At 62.8% G+C, this 18,657-nt stretch overlaps 2 protein-coding genes across 2 annotated transcripts; both read left to right on the top strand.

The window, feature by feature from the left end:
- Positions 1 to 723: 723 nt before the first annotated feature.
- FNBP4 (formin binding protein 4) lies at positions 724 to 13,489 on the top strand. The gene is made up of 17 exons (XM_075712235.1): positions 724 to 847; positions 1,078 to 1,158; positions 2,318 to 2,454; positions 2,630 to 2,810; positions 3,044 to 3,194; positions 3,281 to 3,401; positions 3,641 to 3,979; positions 4,347 to 4,557; positions 6,520 to 6,659; positions 9,832 to 9,936; positions 10,239 to 10,372; positions 11,357 to 11,535; positions 11,916 to 12,229; positions 12,329 to 12,493; positions 12,545 to 12,853; positions 12,946 to 13,103; positions 13,292 to 13,489. The coding sequence occupies exons 1-17, from the start codon at positions 724 to 726 to the stop codon at positions 13,380 to 13,382; spliced, it is 2,940 nt and encodes a 979-aa protein (XP_075568350.1). The 3' UTR covers positions 13,383 to 13,489.
- Positions 13,490 to 13,776: 287 nt separating this feature from the next.
- On the top strand, positions 13,777 to 17,806 carry AGBL2 (AGBL carboxypeptidase 2). Its single transcript, XM_075712234.1, has 14 exons — positions 13,777 to 13,906; positions 13,980 to 14,117; positions 14,372 to 14,548; positions 14,634 to 14,741; positions 14,826 to 14,976; positions 15,057 to 15,827; positions 15,907 to 16,069; positions 16,241 to 16,367; positions 16,466 to 16,563; positions 16,653 to 16,762; positions 16,839 to 16,917; positions 17,027 to 17,148; positions 17,302 to 17,477; positions 17,766 to 17,806. Exons 1-14 carry the CDS (start codon positions 13,777 to 13,779, stop codon positions 17,804 to 17,806), a joined length of 2,391 nt encoding a protein of 796 aa, XP_075568349.1.
- The last annotated feature ends 851 nt before the right edge of the window (positions 17,807 to 18,657 follow it).

Below are 18,657 nucleotides of genomic sequence, written 5' to 3'. Positions count from 1 at the left end.
TAGGACGGGGCTATAGGAGCAGCGCTGTGCTATAGGATAGGATGGGATTATAGGAGCAGCACCGTGCTATAGGGTAGGATGGAGCGATATCCCACAGGAGCAGCGCTGTGCCATAGGGTAGGACGGGGCTATAAGGAGCAGGGCCATGCTATAGGACATGACGGGTCTATATCTCCTAGGAGCAGCGCTGGGCTATAGGGTAGGACGGGGCTACAGGAGCAGTGCTGGGCTATAGGGTAGGATGGAGCTATAGGAGCAGCGCTGTGCCATAGGGTAGGACGGGGCTATAAGGAGCAGGGCCATGCTATAGGACATGACGGGTCTATATCTCCTAGGAGCAGCGCTGGGCTATAGGGTAGGACGGGGCTACAGGAGCAGTGCTGGGCTATAGGGTAGGATGGAGCTATAGGAGCAGCGCTGTGCCATAGGGTAGGACGGGGCTATAAGGAGCAGGGCCATGCTATAGGACATGACGGGTCTATATCTCCTAGGAGCAGCGCTGTGCTATAGGGTAGGACGGGGCTATAGGAGCAGCGCTGCGCTATATGGCACAACAGCGATATAGGCGCCAGGGCCAGGCGGGCGCTGGAAGCCCGAGGGGCGTGGCTTGCCGAGAGCCCCGCCCCCCAGCGCTGTGACGCCCCACGCACGGCCCCGCCCCTCCCTCCCAGCGCGCAGGCGCGGCCGCAGCCCTCAGGCGCCGCTCCCGCCGCCGCCGCCGCCATGGGGAAGAAATCCCGCGCCGCGCCGGGCCGCCGGCCCATCCTTCAGCTCTCCCCTCCCGGGCCCCGCCGTGACGAGGCGGCGGGGCCGCCGGCTGAAGGGGCCGAGTCGGGTTCCGAGCCGGGTAACGGTGGAAGGGGATGGCGGGGGAGGGGGGGGGGGGGCGCTTTGTTGGCGGGGCGCGGCCTTGTGCAGGCCTCGGTGCGGCCTACTCGTAGTGCTGCGGCCTAGCGGCGGGACCGGGGCCGGGGGAGGCGGGGGGGGGGGTGCGGGGCGGGGCGCAGCCCCGCCCCGCACCCCCCCCCGCCTCCCCCTGCCTCAGCCCACTCGTGTCTGACGGCTCTTCCCCCACAGACGAGCCCGAAACGGTGGCGGAGCCCCCCCGCAGCGCTCCCAACCCGCCGCCCCCCGCGCCCGCCGCCGTCAAGCCCACAGGTACGAGGCCCCTCGGGGAGAGAGACGAGAGATACAAACCCCCCCCACACCGCCTCATTTTCTTAAAAAAAGGATTTTTTTTCTTTTTTTTCCCCCTAAATGTTGGGGCTTTTTATTTTTGAGAGCACTCTGCTTGTCCCCCTTTAAGTCCTTTATTTCTTTTTAAGGGGAGCTGATTGTCCCTCTTTAAGTCCTTTATTTTTTTTTTTAAGCGGGGGTGATTAACCCCTTCCTCAACAATTTCTTTTTAGGATGCAATCACCCTTTTTAATTGCCTTTTTTTTTTTTTCCAGGGGGCGTGATTGCTCCTTCTTAAGTACTTTTTTTTAAAATTTATTATTGAGGTAGGACAATTCCACTACTTAACTTGCTTTTTATCTGGGGGAGTGTAATGCTCCCCCCCCCCCCCCCCCCCGCTTTTTTTCGGGGGGGAGGGGGGGAGCAGGGTTATTGCCCCCATTTTACTGGTTTTGGGGTGGTTGTATGATGAAGAAGTTCCCCCCAAGTGTTTTTTGATGGGGACATGATTTCTCATCTGAAAAATTTGGGTTAGGAGGTATTTTTCTGCCCAGTGTACTTTTTTTGGAGGGGGAGGTGATTTTTTCCCATCTATTACCATTATTACTTATTATTAGCTCTTCAATACATTCCATATCAGTTTAATAATTCAAATATTGGTGTTTTGGGGGAGCGGTGACTCCCCCCTCTGTGGTTTGCAGGCAGGACATGATATTTCCCCCCAGTATTTTTTTTTTTTTTTTTTTCCAGGGCCAGGGAATTGTTTTTCCCTCCTGGCATTGTTCTGCTGTGGTTTTTTCCCCCGGGGAGGGTATTTCTCACTCCCAGTGTGGTTGGGGGGCTGGTTCTCCCCTGATTTTGGGGGTCAGATGTCCCCATGCGTGTTTTGAAGAGGGAGGGGCAGCGTTTATCCCCTGAAGGCTCATGGGAGGGGGGTGCCCGGCCCCCGCCAGGCCGGCGGGGCTGCTTCCTCCTCACAGAATCGGCGGGGTGACGGTGGGACCACCCGAGTCGGGTGGGCTGGGGTTGGATCCACTTCCCCGCGGTGGCAGGAGGAGCCCCGCTGCCCGCACCGGCAGCTCCGAGGCGGGTGTGCCACGCCGAGGGTCCGCTGATCCCCTCTTCCCCCCACCCTGGCCAGGAGGTTTGTGTCTGCTCGGCGCCTATGCAGACAGCGACGACGAAGAAGGCGAAACCCCGGAGAAGTCGGCTCGTTCCGCGGACGCAAATGGCAATAATTCAGCAGATATTGACAGCACGCTGGCAAACTTCCTGGCGGTTAGTGCCGCTCCGGGGAGAGGATGCAGAGGGGAGCTCCTCCTTGGGAGGGAGGGGGGTGGCGGAAAGAGGGCGATTTCACAGTCCAAGATGTTGTTCTCTGCCGATAAGCGCTTTGACTCCGCTTTTACCTCCTCTGGGAGTTAGAGTTCACATCGGGATGTCGTTTTCACAGGAGATCGATGCCATCACGGCACCTCCGCAGCCCGCCGAGCCCACTTCCGCGCCACCCCCCACACCTCCCCGCCCGGAGCCAAAAGAGTCGGGCTCGGGCCAGTCCTCGGGCACCGCCAACGGCGCGGGCTCGGCGCCGGCCCCGGAATGGCAATATGACACACAGTGCTCGCTGGCGGGAGGTGAGCGCCTCGGGGATCCTGGGTGTTTTGGGCTGTCCCCCGCTGCACCCGTCTCGGGGGACTGCTGTCCCCTGCTTTTGGTCACCAAAGGGAGCTGAGGGGGGTGACGGGTGGTTGCCAGCGGGGAAAGGGGGGGTGACAACTGCCCAGGGAACCGACCCGGTTGGCGGTGGGACGCAGGCTCTATGCGTCCTGTGGGTGACGGCCTGTCCTTGTCTGTCGCCCTCTGGCAGTGGGGGAGCTGGAGATGGGCGACTGGCAGGAGGTGTGGGATGAGAACACCGGCTGCTACTATTACTGGAACACCCAGAGCAACGAGGTGACCTGGGAGCTGCCGCAATACCTGGCGACGCAGGTCCAGGGCCTGCAGCACTACCAGCACAGGTGGGAGAGACCCCTGGCCCCGCGAGGGGAAGTGCTGGGACGTTGTCCCCGAGCCCGCCTTTCACTCTTTCTCTCTTCCTCAGCAGCGCTGTGGCAGGTGCCAACGGCAGCTTCGTAGCGGCTGCTGAGCTGTACCCCCAGGAGAAAGGAGCCGCCCCGGGCAGCGTTGGCCGTGGGGCCAGCATCGTCAAGCGGGAGGTGAAGAAGGTCAGTCAGACGAGCCCAACACCGGGTTCTGGTTGCCACGGGGCTCGTAGGCGCCCTTTTGGGTTTCCTCGGCAGTGGGTGGGTCGCTCCGTTCCATTTGCAGCCCGAAGAGGGGCCCCTGGGCTCCTTCCTCCGCGGGTTGCGGTCTCCTTCGCTGCTTGGGGAAGGCGTAGGGGTGCGGTGAGGGGGCAGGGAGCCGCGGCTGCTGCCAGAAAGCTCACGCAGGGCTCGATCTGCAGGAAGTGAACGAAGGCGTGCAGGCCCTCTCCAACAGCGAGGAGGAGAAGAAAGGGGTGGCCGCAGCCCTCCTGGCACCGCTCCTGTCCGACGTGGTGAAGGAGGAAGAGGAGCGCTGGAGGAGAAAGGTGATCTGCAAAGAGGAGGTTGAGCCGCCCCCAGAAGAAGAGGCGAAAGCAGAAGAGGCGGCAGCTGCTCCCGAAGAGCCGGAGCCCGGCAGGGATCCCCTGGAAGACACGTTGCAGGAGGATCTGTGCAGCGTGGTGCAGTCGGGGGAGAGTGCTGAGGAAGAGGAGGAGCAAGACACCCTCGAGCTGGAGATGGTGCTGGAGAGAAAGAAGGTAAGGGGGGAATTTTTGTCACTGAAACGAAGCTGCAGGCGCAGCCAAGGAATAGTTGGGAATAAACAGGGAGCGGCAGGCGTTTTCGTCTCTGTTGTGCTTCCTTTGGGAGAGTGACCTCGCGGTTTCCTGTGCTGCTCCTGTACGGGCTTGGGCTCCTTATAGATCTGGGTGCTAATCAGCTGCAGCTTTGCACGGACGCTGCTGACGAGTTGGCAAACTCTTGCTCCGTCTTCGCTGCCGTTAACACGGTGCCCTGATTTAGAGCATTGCTTGCTCTTCTTTCGCCGGTGACTCGTAACCACTGCGGCTCTTTGGGGGAGGCTCAGGTCCCTGAAGTGCCGCTTGCCGTCGTGTCTCTCCGCAGGCGGAGCTGCGTGCCTTGGAGGAAGGCGACGGCAGTGTTTCAGGCTCCAGCCCGCTCTCCGATGGGAGCCAGTCGGCCTCGCAGGATGCAACCCGCAGGCTGGCCTCCAAGCGAGGGAAATGGAAACTGTTTGTCGGAGCCGCCAGCCCCGAATCTGCCAGTCGTGGCTCCAGCAAAACGGGCCGGGAGAGCCCGGAAGCGGGAGAAGCAGGTAATTGGAAAGGCTCCCTTCGGAGGGAGGAGTGGGTATTTGGAAGGCCTGGAGCCCGCAGAGCCCTGCGCAGGGCGTAGAGGAGCCGGGACGGGCGGTGAGGTACGTGTGCCGGGCAGGGGACAGGCCCGCAGGGGCGGCTGTCACTGGTGTCGCGTAGCCGAGCTCGCAGGCCAGCAGCGCGAGTCTCACGGGCTCAGGGCAGCGTGGGGATAAGCTGATGCTCTGCCTGATTCTCCCCTTTATCCTAATAAAAGAGCGTGAACAGGAGAGTGCCCATATGCAACGCTTTTGTCAGGAGAACAAATAAGAGAGTGCCCGTACTCCATGCTTTTATCGGGAGAAGGGACATGGAAGCGTGATAATGGCTGTTTCACGTCCCACTGCCTTCCGCTTTCCTTCCAACGTTATAAATCCTAACTGTGGTACATGGGGAACTGTCACCTTCCTCTTTTAAAGTTGTGTTTCTAAGCTGCCTGGTAACAGTCGCCAAATTTCAGATGGGCAAGCTGTTCCCCCGAGAGCCTCTCCGGCTCCGTGCTTGTTGGCGCGCAGGAAACATTCAGGTGGGACCTCGCTGCGAGGAAGATCTGGCTCACATAAGGGTGGTTTGGTGCTGGGCTTGTGTTGGATACGTCGCTCGAGCGACGACAACCCCTCGGCAGAGCTCGCATTCCTGTTGGCGCTCTGCTTTCCCGTGGTACAGCCGCGGTTTTTCAAAGATAGTTGTCAAGTATACATTAAGATCAGTTCAGCGATTGCTGCAGGGCATCGTATAAGTTTATCGCCTTGGGGAAATCACGCGATCGTGGCTCTTAGTGCTCCGCTACAGCCCGCGCTTCGCTGCCTGTACCGACCCTCCTGTCCTCCCCAGCCCCTCCAGAGCTGCGCTCCCTGAAATGCGCTGGCCACGGTGTTTGAGAGGGCAGCCTGTGCCTGGCAGCCCTGACTGCCAGATGTGCCGGTCCCTCCCCGGCACGAGGCTTCAGGCCAGCCGCCTGCCTCGTGGCAAAGAGGGAGGCAGCCCCTCTGGCGCAGAAAGCTGGCTGAAGGAGGGACAACTGCTTTTCCCCAGGAAAAACTGGTACAAAAGCGCCCCGAGCCCGGAGCAGGCTGCGTCCTGCTGAAGTGGGAGAGGGTGCCTGCCCCAAAACGGGGTTGATGTCGCCTTAACGCACGTCTGCTTCAGTCCGGGGTGGCTCTGACGGATGGTTTTGCCGGAGGGCTTTCCCTTGTGCCTCGCAGGCTCGCGAGCGGAATGGCCCTGGAGCCAGCTCTTCCCAGCAGTCCTGGTTTCCCACTTCACCTGGGGAACAGGAAGCTGTTACTCTAAAATAACCTGTTTGGAGTCGAGCACCCTGCTGCTGGAGGGGGGGGTGAGGGAGCTGGCCTGCCCTTGGGCGCACCAGGAATGTGGGGTTTTGTTTCTTTTTTTCCCCCCAAGGGCTTTTGGCAGGAGTCCCTCGCAAAACTTCCCTCCCTGGAATTTGGTGCTTGGATAATGAATTAGTTACTGCTGTCCTGTGACGCAGCGGAGGCGAAACCATACGGTCTTGACAACTTTTTGCGAGCTCTCTGGTCTTTGACAATTGTCTCGACTTGTTTAATCGACGATACCTTTTCTTGACAAATCATTAAACTGTCAGAGTTTAATGATTGCCTGCCAGGCGGTCAGCTCTCTTCACGCTTCCTCGAACCCCTGTGCTCCATCCCGGCTTTTTCTCCTTCCTGCCCTTGCGCTGTAGCCCCTTCTCTGCTTCCCGTGCTGTCCTTCTGGAAGGAAGGACAAACGCCATCAAAACACAGAGGCGGTGACCCTCTCTCTTTTTTAATTTCTTGTTGCCGGCTTCTGTAGGAAAGAGGCCTCGGCTCTTTCCTTGCCCTCTCCTGCATCGGCTTTGGCTCCCTGGCACGGTGTCTCCGGCCGGCTGTGGGCAGCGCTGTGGCGAGAGAAGGGCTCAGCTGTCGTTTCTTCTCCTGCAGCAGCGAGCGCAGAAGCAGCTGATGCAAATTCAGACAAAGAGACGGAGTCTGAGGAGCCCCAGGAGAAAGCAAAAGTGCAAGGGGCACCAAAAATAGAAGAGGAGGAGCAGGACCTAAAGGTATGGCGACGCAGAGGTGCGTGTCGGTGAGATCCGTCCCAGCTCGCGTAAGGGACGTGGTTGGGCGCTCGGCTGCTCCCCCAGGCCCTGCCCGGTTCGCTGCTCTCCCCGGGCCTCGCCATGCCGCCGGCAGCGCGGAGGGACGTGCCGGCTCCCTCGGCCACCTCTGCCCGGGGGACGCCGCGGCCACCAGCCCGCGGGGACACCTGAGCTTTGGGATGGGGGTTTTGGCCCAGCTGGAGTGACCTCAGCCGCCTCCCGCGGTGCCGGCGGGACCGCACCGCCCCCTGCTCAAGTTTTAAATCTCAGAACCCGGCAGCGGCTGCAAGAGCAGCTTGCATTGGCTCTGTGAAAGAATTCACAGCTGTGCAAGATTGGGCCAGCGTCACTGCAGCCCGGTGTCCTGTCTGCAGCAGGAGCCAGCAGCAAAGGCTTGAAAGTGTTTAAAAAAAAAAAAAAAAAAAAAAATAAAAGGGGTGCGTGGGGGGGTTAAACTCTGAGCCCTGGGTCTGGTCGCGAGAGAGAGCGAACGCTTTTGTCTTGACTTTCTTCTCGCCCGTAACGACGTTGCAGTCCTCTGGCACGTGCCCGCTCAGTCGTCCCGTTTCCAGGCTGAAGACTCCTCGTCCGTAATCTCTCTGTGTCTGGAGGCTGCCGGTACCTGTCACCCTGCCCTTCACCCGGCAGGACTTTTCGAAGTTGTTAGGTGCAAACTGGGGAAGCCCTGGGGATTTCTGCAGCGTCATGCTGATATTTTCTCCTCCGAGCCTTGGTTTGCTCTTTTTTGGCTGCGGCTGAACGATTCCCAGAGCTCCTTCCTGAGCCGTAGTGGTGACACGCGGAGCTGCAGGCTCTGGGTGACAGGGACGCAGAGCGGTAGGGGATATCTTTGCTATTTGTCCTTTTGATTCCCTGGTCGCTCATTACCCCGAGATCTCCTGCGGCGTTAAATTCGGCTCCTGAGGGGTTTTCATTTTGTTAGCAAATGTCACCTCCCTGTGCCAGATGGTTTATGGATGGGGAATCGCCGGCTCATGGTAGAACCCCAGTGGAAACCTGCAGCGAAAGCTGACCTCTGGTCCTGCCCTTGTTTCCCATCATTTAATCATTTTTCCAGTCTGAAAGGGAAGGGCTTTGTTCTTGTCCTCGTGACAGATTTAGCATCTCCTGTAAAAGAACTCTAGCAGAGTTTTGAGATGTGATGTTCCTCGCCCCAAACCACTGAGCCCTGCCTCAGTATAGCGTCTACATAAGGACTGTCAGATTTTTTTTTTAAAGATATTTCCAAAAAGAAAAAAGCCTGTAGCAGGACCACGCTCGTTGGCTGCTGTGCCCCAGGTGGCTGCCGAAAAGCTTTTTAAGCTGTCACCTTTGCTGTCCCCTTTTCTCCTGGTACTGGCGGTGCTCTGTGACGGACTGTGTGCTGTAGCGTGGTGCTTTCCCATGCAGGATCCCTTTAGCGCTGTCGGAGGAATGCCATCTCCTCGGGTAATTGGTACCGTTTGCTTCATCGGTTCGGGGTAATCTCTTTTCTGCCGGCTCTCTGGTTTGCAGGAGATCTGCCGGGTCCTCCGCTGCGAAGTCACCCTCCGCTGTGGGATCTTCCCTGGCTTCTCCGTAGCCACGTTCACGCGGGAATTCATTTCCCTGCCTCGGGCTTCTCTAGCGCTGCTTGTCTGTCTGGCCCCATCCCCCTCTCTGGAGACAGACACTGCGTTGTCGGCTTTGGGGACTTTCCAAAGCCTTTTCTGAAGAGTGAAGGAAAAAAGAAATTTTCAGAGTCCTCCTTTAAAGCAATCGTGGCACTGCTTGCAGGCGTCCACCCCGTTTTTGCTGTCAATTGCTTTCTGGCTTGTAGCTGCTTTCACACAGTCCCCTCAGGCAGGGGGATTGACACGGGGGATCCCCGCGTTCCCCAGGCAGTGCCCAAATCGGAGCTTTGACTCCTGCGGGACACTGGGCTTGAGTAATGGTGGTCGCTGTGGGCTGGCCTCAATCTTTAACGTAGCTTCTGCCTCTGCTCGGGAGTAAATCCAGAGCTGTTACCCCTCTCTGCTGCGCTTTCCAGCCTAGTTCCTCCGGAAAGTGGCGATTTACGAAGCCTGAAATTATATCCTGGCCCGTTTCCTTTGGGAAATGGTTGAATCATAGAATAGAATCCTAGAATCGTTTAGGCTGGAAAAGACCTTTAAGATCATCCAGTCAAACCATTAACCTGACACTGCCCAGGCCACCACTAAACCAATTAAGGGGAGAATAGCAATTTCATGTTTCCTCGCTTGGTGGCTGGATTATTTTTTAATGAAAGTAAAACTAGGAATCATTAAGGTTGGAAAGGATCTCTAAGATCATCAGTCCAACCATCAACCCAACACCCCCATGCCCATTAAACCATGGCCCAAAGTGCCACCACTGTCCGTTTTTTGAACCCCTCCAGGGATGGGGACTCCACCACCTCTCTGGGCAGCCTCTTCCAATGCTTCACCATTCTTCCTGTCAATAAATTTTTCCAAATATCCAACCTAAACCTCCCCTGGTGCAGCTTGAGCCCATTTCCTCTCGTCCTATCGCTAACGACTTGGGAGAAGAGCCCAACACCCACCTCACTACCCCCTCCTGTCAGGAGCTGCAGAGAGCGATCAGGTCTCCCCTCAGCCTCCTCTTCTCCAGGCTGAACACCCCCAGCTCCCTCAGCCGCTCCCCATCAGACTTGCGCTGCAGACCCTAGAAGTATTATACTGAACACTTTCTGCCCTGGCCCTTGCTCTGCTGTAACTCCAGAGCCGGGGCACCGAAGCAGAGCGGGCCCCTACCCTCCTCTGGCTGGCGCGGAGCGGTTACCACGCCGAGACGCGCTGGGGGCTGTGGCTGGGAGCGGGGAAGGGTCCGCACAAGGAGTTGGGGTTCGCTGGCACTTCCCGTGGCTACGGAGGAGGTCTCATCCTGCCACCCCACACCGACCCCCTCCCTGGGGCGCAGGCAGTAGCGGGGCTTGAAGAAGGAGGGTGACAGGCGCACACGTTCCGGGTGGCACGTCCCAGTCCCGCCAGGCTGAGGGGCCGCGGGGGCTCCCGAGTCCCGTTTGCCGGGGAAGGCTTCGAACCACGGGGCCGCAGCCGCCCGGTGACGCTACCCGAGGGCGGCTCTTTACTCTCCCCTTTCTCCCTGGCAGTTTCAGATCGGAGAGCTGGCAAATACTCTGACTAGTAAATTGGAGTTCCTGGGCATCAACAGACAATCTATCTCCAACTTCCACATGTTGCTGTTGCAGACAGAGGTAACCGAGCCTTCGCCCCTCGCTCCGGCCTTCTGTTCCGAAGCGGATCAAATAACTGTCCGCCGCTCGAGCGCCGGTGCTGCGTGAACCTCGTGGCCGTGGCGGCACGGCACGGCGCGCCCGCCCGCCTCCTGCCAGGGCCCTTCCTCCGCGGGGGGCGAGCATGGCTTTGCGTGGAGGCGGTGTCTTCCTCCTGGCCCCCCCGAGTCCCGTGCCGTAAGGGAGCCTCCCGGACCTCGAGTCCTGTCCCGAGGGTCGCTTGCGGCCTCCCTCAACGGCTTCCCCCGGTTCTTGCCCTCTAGACCCGCATTGCAGACTGGCGAGAAGGTGCTCTCAATGGAAACTACCTCAAACGCAAACTCCAAGACGCAGCCGAACAGCTAAAACAATACGAAATAAACGCCACCCCTAAAGGCTGGTCCTGCCACTGGGACAGGTACGCGCTCTCCTACCTTTCTCACCTTTCATCTCTGACATCTCAGACATGATTTGTGACCATCACCACCCGACGACGTGGCGCCGTCCCTCTCGGAGACTGAGAGCAGCTTCTGTTAGCAGTGCTGGGCAGGCAGAGAAACAAACGTCCGGCACTCGCAGAGTTTGGGCCAGCCACCAAACTGGAGGATCCAAACGGAGTGCTCAGTGCTTTGAGACGGAGCTGATTCCCTGATCGGACAGAGCTGGTTTTCACTCTCGCGAGTGTAAAGCGCTGTGGAGGGCGGGCCTGGGGGGTCGCGCATGCGAGAGCTCTGTGAACTTTGCAGGATCTCTGGATCACCTCTTCTGACCAACAGCTCTGACAAAGGACAAACTTCAACTCATCGACGGAACGAAGAACAAGATTTCTGTCTCCTGCCAGCAGGTCAGACCCAAACATTTCTTTGTCTATTTGGCTTTCTTGATTAATTTTCCTTTGTTTGAAATCTTTGCTCTTTTGTTTTTCAGCTCCCAGATCCGCTCCCTCTCTCTAGCATTCACTGTGTGTTTGACACCAAGAGTATCATTAAAAACGACCTCCGCGCACCACGGGGTAGGGGGGCAGCCGCTTCTCTCCATTGGGCTGTTCCCCGGTGCCTCTTCTCGGAGGGCGACTTTCAGCCAAGGCGGCGGCTGAAAGTCCCGATGCTAGCGAGACGTCGCTCTGCTGCGCGCTGGCCTGCTTTCTCAGCCCTCCCCTCCCTCGGAGCGGGGGGCTCAGGGCGACGTTCACGCAGCCAGCAACGCAAATAGCTTTGAGCGAGCCGGCTCGGGCCTCTCCTGCCTCTGTCCTCAAAGTTGTTTGTTGCGTTTGGGAGAGCGGCAGCCCCGCTGCAAGAGGGTCTTCCCTGCGAGAGCGCACCGCTGTCGTGGGCAGGCCCGCCTCGGAGTGTCGGTGGCGGGGGAGGGAATCTAAAGCCTCCTTCTCTTTCTTGTGATTTAGGGAGCATAGACGCTATTTCTATGTTAACGAGCGCTCAGGAGAGTCGCAATGGGAATTCCCCGACGGGGAGGACGAAGAGGAGGGACAGCGGACCACCGACAGAAAAGCCGACGGTCCTCCTAAACCACCTCCAAAAGACAAAGGAGAGCGCGCCGGGGACGCCGCCGAGCGCTCCGCAGGTACAGCGCAGGGGTGGGAAGGGGGAGAGCCGCTGCGGTTGGGTGGGGACCGGGGGGTCCTGGCTCCAAAACGGGGTGTCACGGGGCCCTGCCGAGTGCTACAGCAGTACGCGGCGGCGCTGGCCTCCCTCCCTGGCCACGCCGCGGCGGCTTTAGCGAAGCCGGGACGAGCAGCCGCTCCCGCATCCCGGCTGTCCCCATCGGTTTTAGGCATTGCAGCTGTGCCGGGGAAGGCGGCGTGCAGCTCGTCGTCTGAGCCCGTGACCCGAGCTCTGCCTGCCCGCTCCCGGGCAGGGCCCTGGCAGGGAGGCAGCAGGCAGGAGCAGGCAGCGCGGTCCGTAGCGTGGGTTTTCAAGCCTGTGTCAATATGTATTCTTCAGGCTCCCTTTGTAAAGAATCCTTCTCAGGCCAAGTTCCTGCTACGTCTCTCATGCCGCTCACTCCATTTTGGACTCTGCTTCAGTCCTCTGTCCCGGTCCTCCAACCTCCCTTGCCTTTGGAAATGCCTCCGCCGCCACCGCCTCCACCGGACTCGCCCCCGCCGCCGCCCCCACCGCCGCCGCCTCCCGGAGAAGACGGCGAGATCCAGGAAGTGGAGATGGAAGATGAGGGGGGCGAGGAGCCGCCCGCCCCGGGAACGGAGGAAGACGCTCCCCTGAAGCCTCTCCTGCGCCCGGCTGCCAGCAGCAGCCAGGTGAGTGGCGGTGCCGGCAGCCAGGCAAACCCAGGGCTCGGCCAAACCTCGGGGCCGTGGCCCCGCCAGCTCGGCGCTCACGCCGGCGCTCTCTTCCAGGGCGCCACTGAACCCAGCCTGGCCCCGCTGCTCTCCGCCAAGCCCCAGAAGAGGAAAGCCGTGGAGATGAGCCCGGGGCTGATGCAGCGAGCGGCCACCATCGGCAGCTGCCCCGTCATCTACAGCCAGCCCCTGATGGCCACCGGCAAGTACCAGCCTTCGGCCGTGCCCCTCGCCTCCCTCAGGCCGCGCCAGCGGCTGCAGGGCGAGATCCAGGGTCGCCCCAACCTCCGCATCGCGCCGGGCCACGCCGGCCCTCAACCCACCGCACTGGGCCTGCAGTCCGGCTACCTGGGCGTGACGGCGCCCACCGCGCCTTCCGTCATGAGCTACTCGGAGTGCGCCGCGCCCGTCAGCTTGGCCGCTGCCGCCGTGCAGCCGGCTCCGGTGCGAGGAGCCCTGCCTGCTGCCAGCACTGCCGACCAGCCGCCACCGCCGCCGCCCCCCCAGACGCCCCCGCCTCCCGCCCCCAAGGCGCCGCCGCCACCGGAGAAGGAGAAGCCGAGGAAGGGGCGGAAGGACAAGGTAGGCGAGTGGGTGTCCCTCGCCGGCGTGCCGGGTGCCCTCTCCTCCCTTTCCAGCCGCCCTCACTGCAGCCTGTTGCGTTTCTGGCACAGGGCAAGAAGGGCAAGACGAAGATGCCGTCGCTGGTGAAGAAGTGGCAGAGCATCCAGCGGGAGCTGGACGAGGAGGAGAACTCCAGCTCCAGCGAGGAGGACCGGGAGACCACCGCTCAGCGGCGCATCGAGGAGTGGAAGCAGCAGCAGCTGATGAGGTACGGGCCCCGTGAGGCTGTGCCGGCGCCGGCGCTGCTTCCCTGTGCCGCGTTGTCCGGCTTCTCACCGGGGGGGGACATTTCCTTGTCCCCTGTAAAGGTGGAGAGTGGGGGTCCCCACCTCCAGCCCCGGCGGGGAGCGTCCCCTTGTGCCACCCGGGTGCTGACACCCTGCTTTGTCCCTGCAGTGGCATGGCAGAGAGGAACGCCAACTTCGAGGCGCTGCCAGAGGATTGGCGAGCGCGGCTGAAGCGGAGGAAAACTGCGTCGAGCACATGAGGCGTGCCGCACTTTTTTTTTTTCCTTTTTTTTTTTTTTTTTTTTTTTATTTTTACAGATGTACAGTTCAGAGCCCTTCACTTGACCGTTGTCCAATAAATTGTAGCAGTTTGGCACGTGCCGGCTGGTTGAGCCGGGGGCTGTCCCTGCCGCGGTGGTGGCTCAGGGCCGGCATGCGTGGTGGCCTTGGCTCGCGCTGCCACCGCGGGGGCCCTTTGTGGCCCCGCTCCCCTGGGTGTCCGCCAGGATAACGAAATCCCTCTGGCTCCTTTCCCAGCTCCGCTCCGGGACCGCCCCGTCCCTCCCTGCTGCTGGCTGCGTCGCTCAGCGACCGCGTCCCAGCTCCCCGGCGCTGCCGGGAGCGCAGAATTCTCTTGCTGCGCCGGTGGCAGCCATGCGGCCTTCGGGGCACCCTGCTGCCCGGGGTGGGGAGGGGGTGCTGGGGGGGTTTGGGGGAGGGCTGCTCCCTGAGCCCTATGACAGCTTCATCTGCAGCCACCTGCGCTACTACGGCTACTTCCGAGGTGAGCCCTGGCCGCGGGGCCGCATCCCCCCACGTCCCCCGGCCCTTTGGGCTGCAGCGGTGCTGTCCCCAAGGCCAGAAGACGGGCGGGCACCAGAGCCCCAAGTCCCCGGGGGGCCCCTGCGAGCAGCACCCCACCGAGGCACCCGGCAGCGCTGGCACCGGCAGCGCCGACCCCCGCTGCCCGCAGGGTCCTGGGCAGGAGCCGAGCCGTGAGTGAGACCCCGCAGCCCCACATTGCCCCCCGGCGCTGGTGTTGGTGCTGCTGCGGGGCCTGGGGCTGCGTCCTCCCGGCACGGAGAGCACCGGGGGGAGCCTCTCCCTGTCCCTGCCTGGGGGTGGCGGGTGGTTTTGGGGGTGTCCCCATCCCAATTTTTCCAGCCTGATCTCCCCGCTCTCTGCCGGAGCTGTGCCGTAGAGCCGGAAGCGCGCCGCAGCCACCCAGCCCCTCCCGGTCCCCTTGCAGCCCCAGGGGCACGGGAGCTGCCCCCCGGCAAGGGCACGCCGGTCCCCTCGGCGCGGTGCCGTGGGTCCCCGGGGGAGCCGCGGGCTCTCTTCGCCCCTTTCTCGGCGCGGGGACCCCTGCCCGCTCCCCGCTGGCCCATCGAGTGCGAAGTCATCAAGGAGACGATGGAGCACATCGGTGAGGGAGCGCTCCACCCATCCCCGCCTCACCCCTGCGCCAGATCCCCATGGCACCCATCTCTGTTCCCTCACACCCCCCCCAGAGTGGGTCCCCCCTGAACCGGAGCCCTTCTGCCAGCCCACGGGCCACGAGTGGGCCCCGGCCACCCTTGGCGAGGAGCAGGGCACCGTCGTTTACCACCTCAGCCCAGGTAGCGAGGAGCGGGCAGCACCCCCGGGTGCTCCCTCGGTCTCCCCAGGCCCCCATCGCCCTCCCTCCGGGCTTCCCCCTGCAGCACCCCCAGGCTCCTCCTTCACCCGCGCTCGGGTCGGGGGGGCCATGGGCCCCCTCTCCTCCCCAGCGGTCCCCTTGGAGGGTCCCCAGGACACCACGCTGCTCTTTGAATCCCGCTTCGAGAGCGGCAACCTCCAGAAAGCCGTCAAGGTGTAAGAGAGGGGCCGGGGGGATGGCGAGGGGGGCCGGTGGTGGGGCCGGGAGCCGGAGCGTGGCCCGTCCCACCATGCAGGGGTCCCTACGAATACATGCTGACGCTGCGGCCGGACCTATACACCGCCAAGCACACCCAGTGGTTCTATTTCCGCGTCCAAAACACCCGACGAGACCCTCTCTACCGCTTCACCATCGCCAACCTGGCAAAGCCCAAGAGCCTCTACGGCGAGGGCATGCGGCCGCTGCTCTACTCGCAGCGGGACGCCCAGAGCCGCGGCATCGGCTGGCGCCGGGTTGGCGCCGACATCCGCTACTACCGGGGCGACGGCGGCGGGGAGGAACCGTCCGCTTTCCGCCTCTCCTGGACGGCGCGCTTCCCCCACGACGGCGACACTTGCTTCTTCGCCCACTCCTACCCCTACACCTACTCCGACCTGCAGCGCTACCTGCGGGCGCTGGCGGGCGACCCGGTGCGCTCGCAGTACTGCGCGGTGCGGGAGTTGTGCCGCAGCCTGGCCGGCAACACCGTCTACCTGCTGAGCATCACCAGCCCCGCCGGCGCGGCGGCCAAGCGGGCGGTGGTGCTGAGCGCCCGCGCGCACCCCGGGGAGAGCGGCGGCTCCTGGGCCATGCGGGGCTTCCTCGATTTCCTTCTCAGCGCCCACCCCGATGCCCGGCTCCTGCGCCGGCTCTTCATTTTTAAGGTGGTGCCCATGCTCAACCCTGACGGGGTGGTGGTGGGCAACTCCCGCTGCTCCTTGGCGGGCCGGGACCCCAACAGAGCTTACGGGACGGCGCTCCGCGGCTCCTTCCCCGGCGTTTGGCACCTGCGGGCCATGGTCGAGAGGTGAGGCGGGGGCGCGGGGAGCTGGCGTGATGGTCCCACTCCCACGGCGGTGCCGGTGGCTGTATCCAGATGCATGCAGGCTGCTGGTGGAGCGGGAGGTGGTGCTGTACTGCGACTTCCATGGGCACAGCCGGAAGAACAACGTCTTCATGTATGGCTGCGATGGCGGCGGGGCCGGCGCTGGGCCGCGGCTGCGCCAACGCGTCTTCCCCTTGATGCTGAGCAAAAACACCCCTGACAAGGTGGGACGCTCTGAAGCTGGTGGCATCCTCGCCGAGCTTCACAGTGACACCAGCTGCTGATGTGGGCAACGCGGTCACTGTGCTGCTTCCCGAGGTGCTGCCGCGGTGTCCCCGCGAGGCTGGGGAAGGGGACATGTCCCCCCGCTGTGCTGATCCCGGGGCTGGCCCCAGTTCTCCTTCCCCAGCTGCAAGTTCAAGGTGCAGAAGAGCAAAGCGGGGACGGGCAGGGTCGTTATGTGGCGCATGGGCGTCTCCAACAGCTACACCATGGAGGTGGCCTTCGGCGGCTCCACGCTGGGTGAGGGACCGGCAGTGACGGTGTCGGGTGCGTCGGCAGGTGGGTGGTCCCCGGGTTGGGAAGCCGCTGTTTGTTTCCTTCTCCCCTGTCCCTTCCAGGCGGGAGGAGCTCGCACTTCACCGTGGAGGACCTCAAGTCGCTGGGCTACCATCTCTGCGACACCCTGCTCGACTTCTGCGACCCCCATCCTGCCAAGGTGGGCCAGTACCCGCAGCTCAAACCGTGGCACCCAGCCCAGTCCCGGTGCTGTAGCGGGGCTTTGGTGATGCTGGCTCCATCCCGCAGTTCCAGCAGTGCCTGTCGGAGGTGGATGTGCTGCTGCGGCAGCGGCTGGGCTGGGAGCTGGGTTCTGGCAGCAGCTGGAGCGATGTCTCCCCCTCGGAGCTCGAGTCCAGGTACGTCCCAGCTGCGTCGTCCCGCAGAGCCCCGCGGTGCTGGCGGGGGCTGCAGGCAGTCGTCTGCCCCGCACAGCACCAGCGGCTCTGACAGCTCCGTGTCCGATGGGTCCCCTGTTCACCTCCACGGCACAGTACAGCCGGTGAGTCCCTGGGTGCTGCCGCTTTTGGGGCGGGAGGGATGAAGCTCTGGGGAGGCACGCGGCCTCGCGGTGCGCAGATGCCCTGGCACTGCTTTGCCATCCGGCACAGCGTGAGCAACAGAGGAGGAAGCGGCTGCAGAGCCGGAGAGCGAGGAATGCCCAGCGCCGGACCAATGCTGTCCACCGGAGCCGTGCCAGTGTCCCAGTGAGCATGGACCCACGAGCACGGTCCACCCAGTCCCAGTCCTGCAGGGACAGTTGTCCCCAGCGCTGTCCCAGCCTGGTGCCAGCACCTGTGGGGCTCCAAGAGAGTGCGACCCCTCTTCTGTGACCCCCCCAGGCCACGCCGGGGCCCTCCAGGACCCACAGGCAGCCGTCTCTCGCCAGCACCCCAAGGGGAGGCAGCGTGGCGGGAGAGGAGCCCGGAGCCGGCTCCGGTGTGACCTTTCCCAGCGCAGTTGGAGCAGGGGATGGCCGCCGCACCGCTACGGGGAAGTCTCAGCTGGATGGTGGCACGAGCGCGGTGTTGCGCCGTCAGCTGCCGCTGAGCACCTGTCACCGTGGCGCCACCGGTGATTCCTCACAGGATACAGCCCCAGGAGTCAAAACAGGGCCGTCCCGGCAGCGTGGCAGGCTGCGTGGTGGGCAGCGGGGTGGGCAGTGGGGTGGGCAGGCGGCTGCCGCCCGCGGGTGCAGGGCACGTCCCCATGTCCCCGCCCCCAGCAGGGCCTTGCCACCCGCCGCCCCGCGCTGCTGCGCCTGTGCTCGGGATTAAATGCGGCGCTGCGACTGTGCCTCTGTGTGGTGATGCCTGGTTTCATCGCTCTGTGTCCCCCCCGGGGCTCCCCCTTGGTCCCCAGCCTGCCCAGAGGCTGCTGGCACCTGGGCCCTGCCACCATGATGGTGCCTCAGGGCCTGCAGGCTCCATTGGTGCTGCAGGCCCCCTCGCCATGGCGTCACCTCAGGCCCCCTCACCATGGCATCACCTCAGGCCCACAGGCTGTGGTGAGGCCTCCAGGCCCTGTGGGTGCCGCAGGCCCTGTCACCATGGCGTCACCTCAGGCCCCCTCGCCATGGCATCACCTCAGGCCCTGTTACCATGGCGTCACCTCAGGCCCCGTCGCCATGGCATCACCTCAGGCCCACAGGCCGTGGCGAGGCCTCCAGGCCCTGTGGGTGCCGCAGGCCCTGTCGCCATGGCGTCACCTCAGGCCCCGGTGCCATGGCGTCACCTCAGGCCCCGGTGCCATGGCGTCACTTCAGGCCCCGTCATCATGGCGTCACCTCAGGCCCTGTTGCCATGGCATTACCTCAGGCCCCGTCACCATGGCGTCACCTCAGGCCCCATTGCCATGGTGTCACCTCAGGCCCTGTCGCCATGGTGTCACCTCAGGCCCCGTCGCCATGGTGTCACCTCAGGCCCCGGTGCCATGGCGTCACTGCAGCCCCCTCGCCATGGCGTCACTGCAGCCCCCTCGCCATGGCGTCACCTCAGGCCCCGTTGCCATGGTGTTACCTCAGGCCCTGTCACCATGGCGTCACCTCAGGCCCCAGTGCCATGGCGTCACTGCAGCCCCCTCGCCATGGTGTCACCTCAGGCCCCGTCACCATGGTGTCACCTCAGGCCCCGGTGCCATGGTGTTACCTCAGATCCCCTCGCCATGGCGTCACCTCAGGCCCCGGTGCCATGGCGTTACCTCAGATCCCCTCGCCATGGCGTCACCGCAGCCCCCTCACCATGGCGTCTCCTCG

The sequence above is a fragment of the Pelecanus crispus genome, chromosome 6, assembly GCF_030463565.1.
Source record: "Pelecanus crispus isolate bPelCri1 chromosome 6, bPelCri1.pri, whole genome shotgun sequence".
NCBI classification, from domain to species: Eukaryota; Metazoa; Chordata; class Aves; order Pelecaniformes; family Pelecanidae; genus Pelecanus; species Pelecanus crispus.
This window is presented reverse-complemented; position numbering and strand designations above follow the sequence as displayed.

Bases quoted from the DNA above. Each gene is read 5' to 3' on its own strand.
- AGBL2 (XM_075712234.1), top strand. From the start codon at position 13,777: ATGCGGCCTTCGGGGCACCCTGCTGCCCGGGGTGGGGAGGGGGTGCTG. The intron at 15,828-15,906 runs GTGAGGCGGGGG...AGATGCATGCAG, and splicing joins CTGCGGGCCATGGTCGAGAG to GCTGCTGGTGGAGCGGGAGG. The intron at 16,070-16,240 runs GTGGGACGCTCT...GGCTGGCCCCAG, and splicing joins GCAAAAACACCCCTGACAAG to TTCTCCTTCCCCAGCTGCAA.
- FNBP4 (XM_075712235.1), top strand. From the start codon at position 724: ATGGGGAAGAAATCCCGCGCCGCGCCGGGCCGCCGGCCCATCCTTCAG. The intron at 11,536-11,915 runs GTACAGCGCAGG...TGTATTCTTCAG, and splicing joins CGCCGCCGAGCGCTCCGCAG to GCTCCCTTTGTAAAGAATCC. The intron at 13,104-13,291 runs GTACGGGCCCCG...TTGTCCCTGCAG, and splicing joins AAGCAGCAGCAGCTGATGAG to TGGCATGGCAGAGAGGAACG.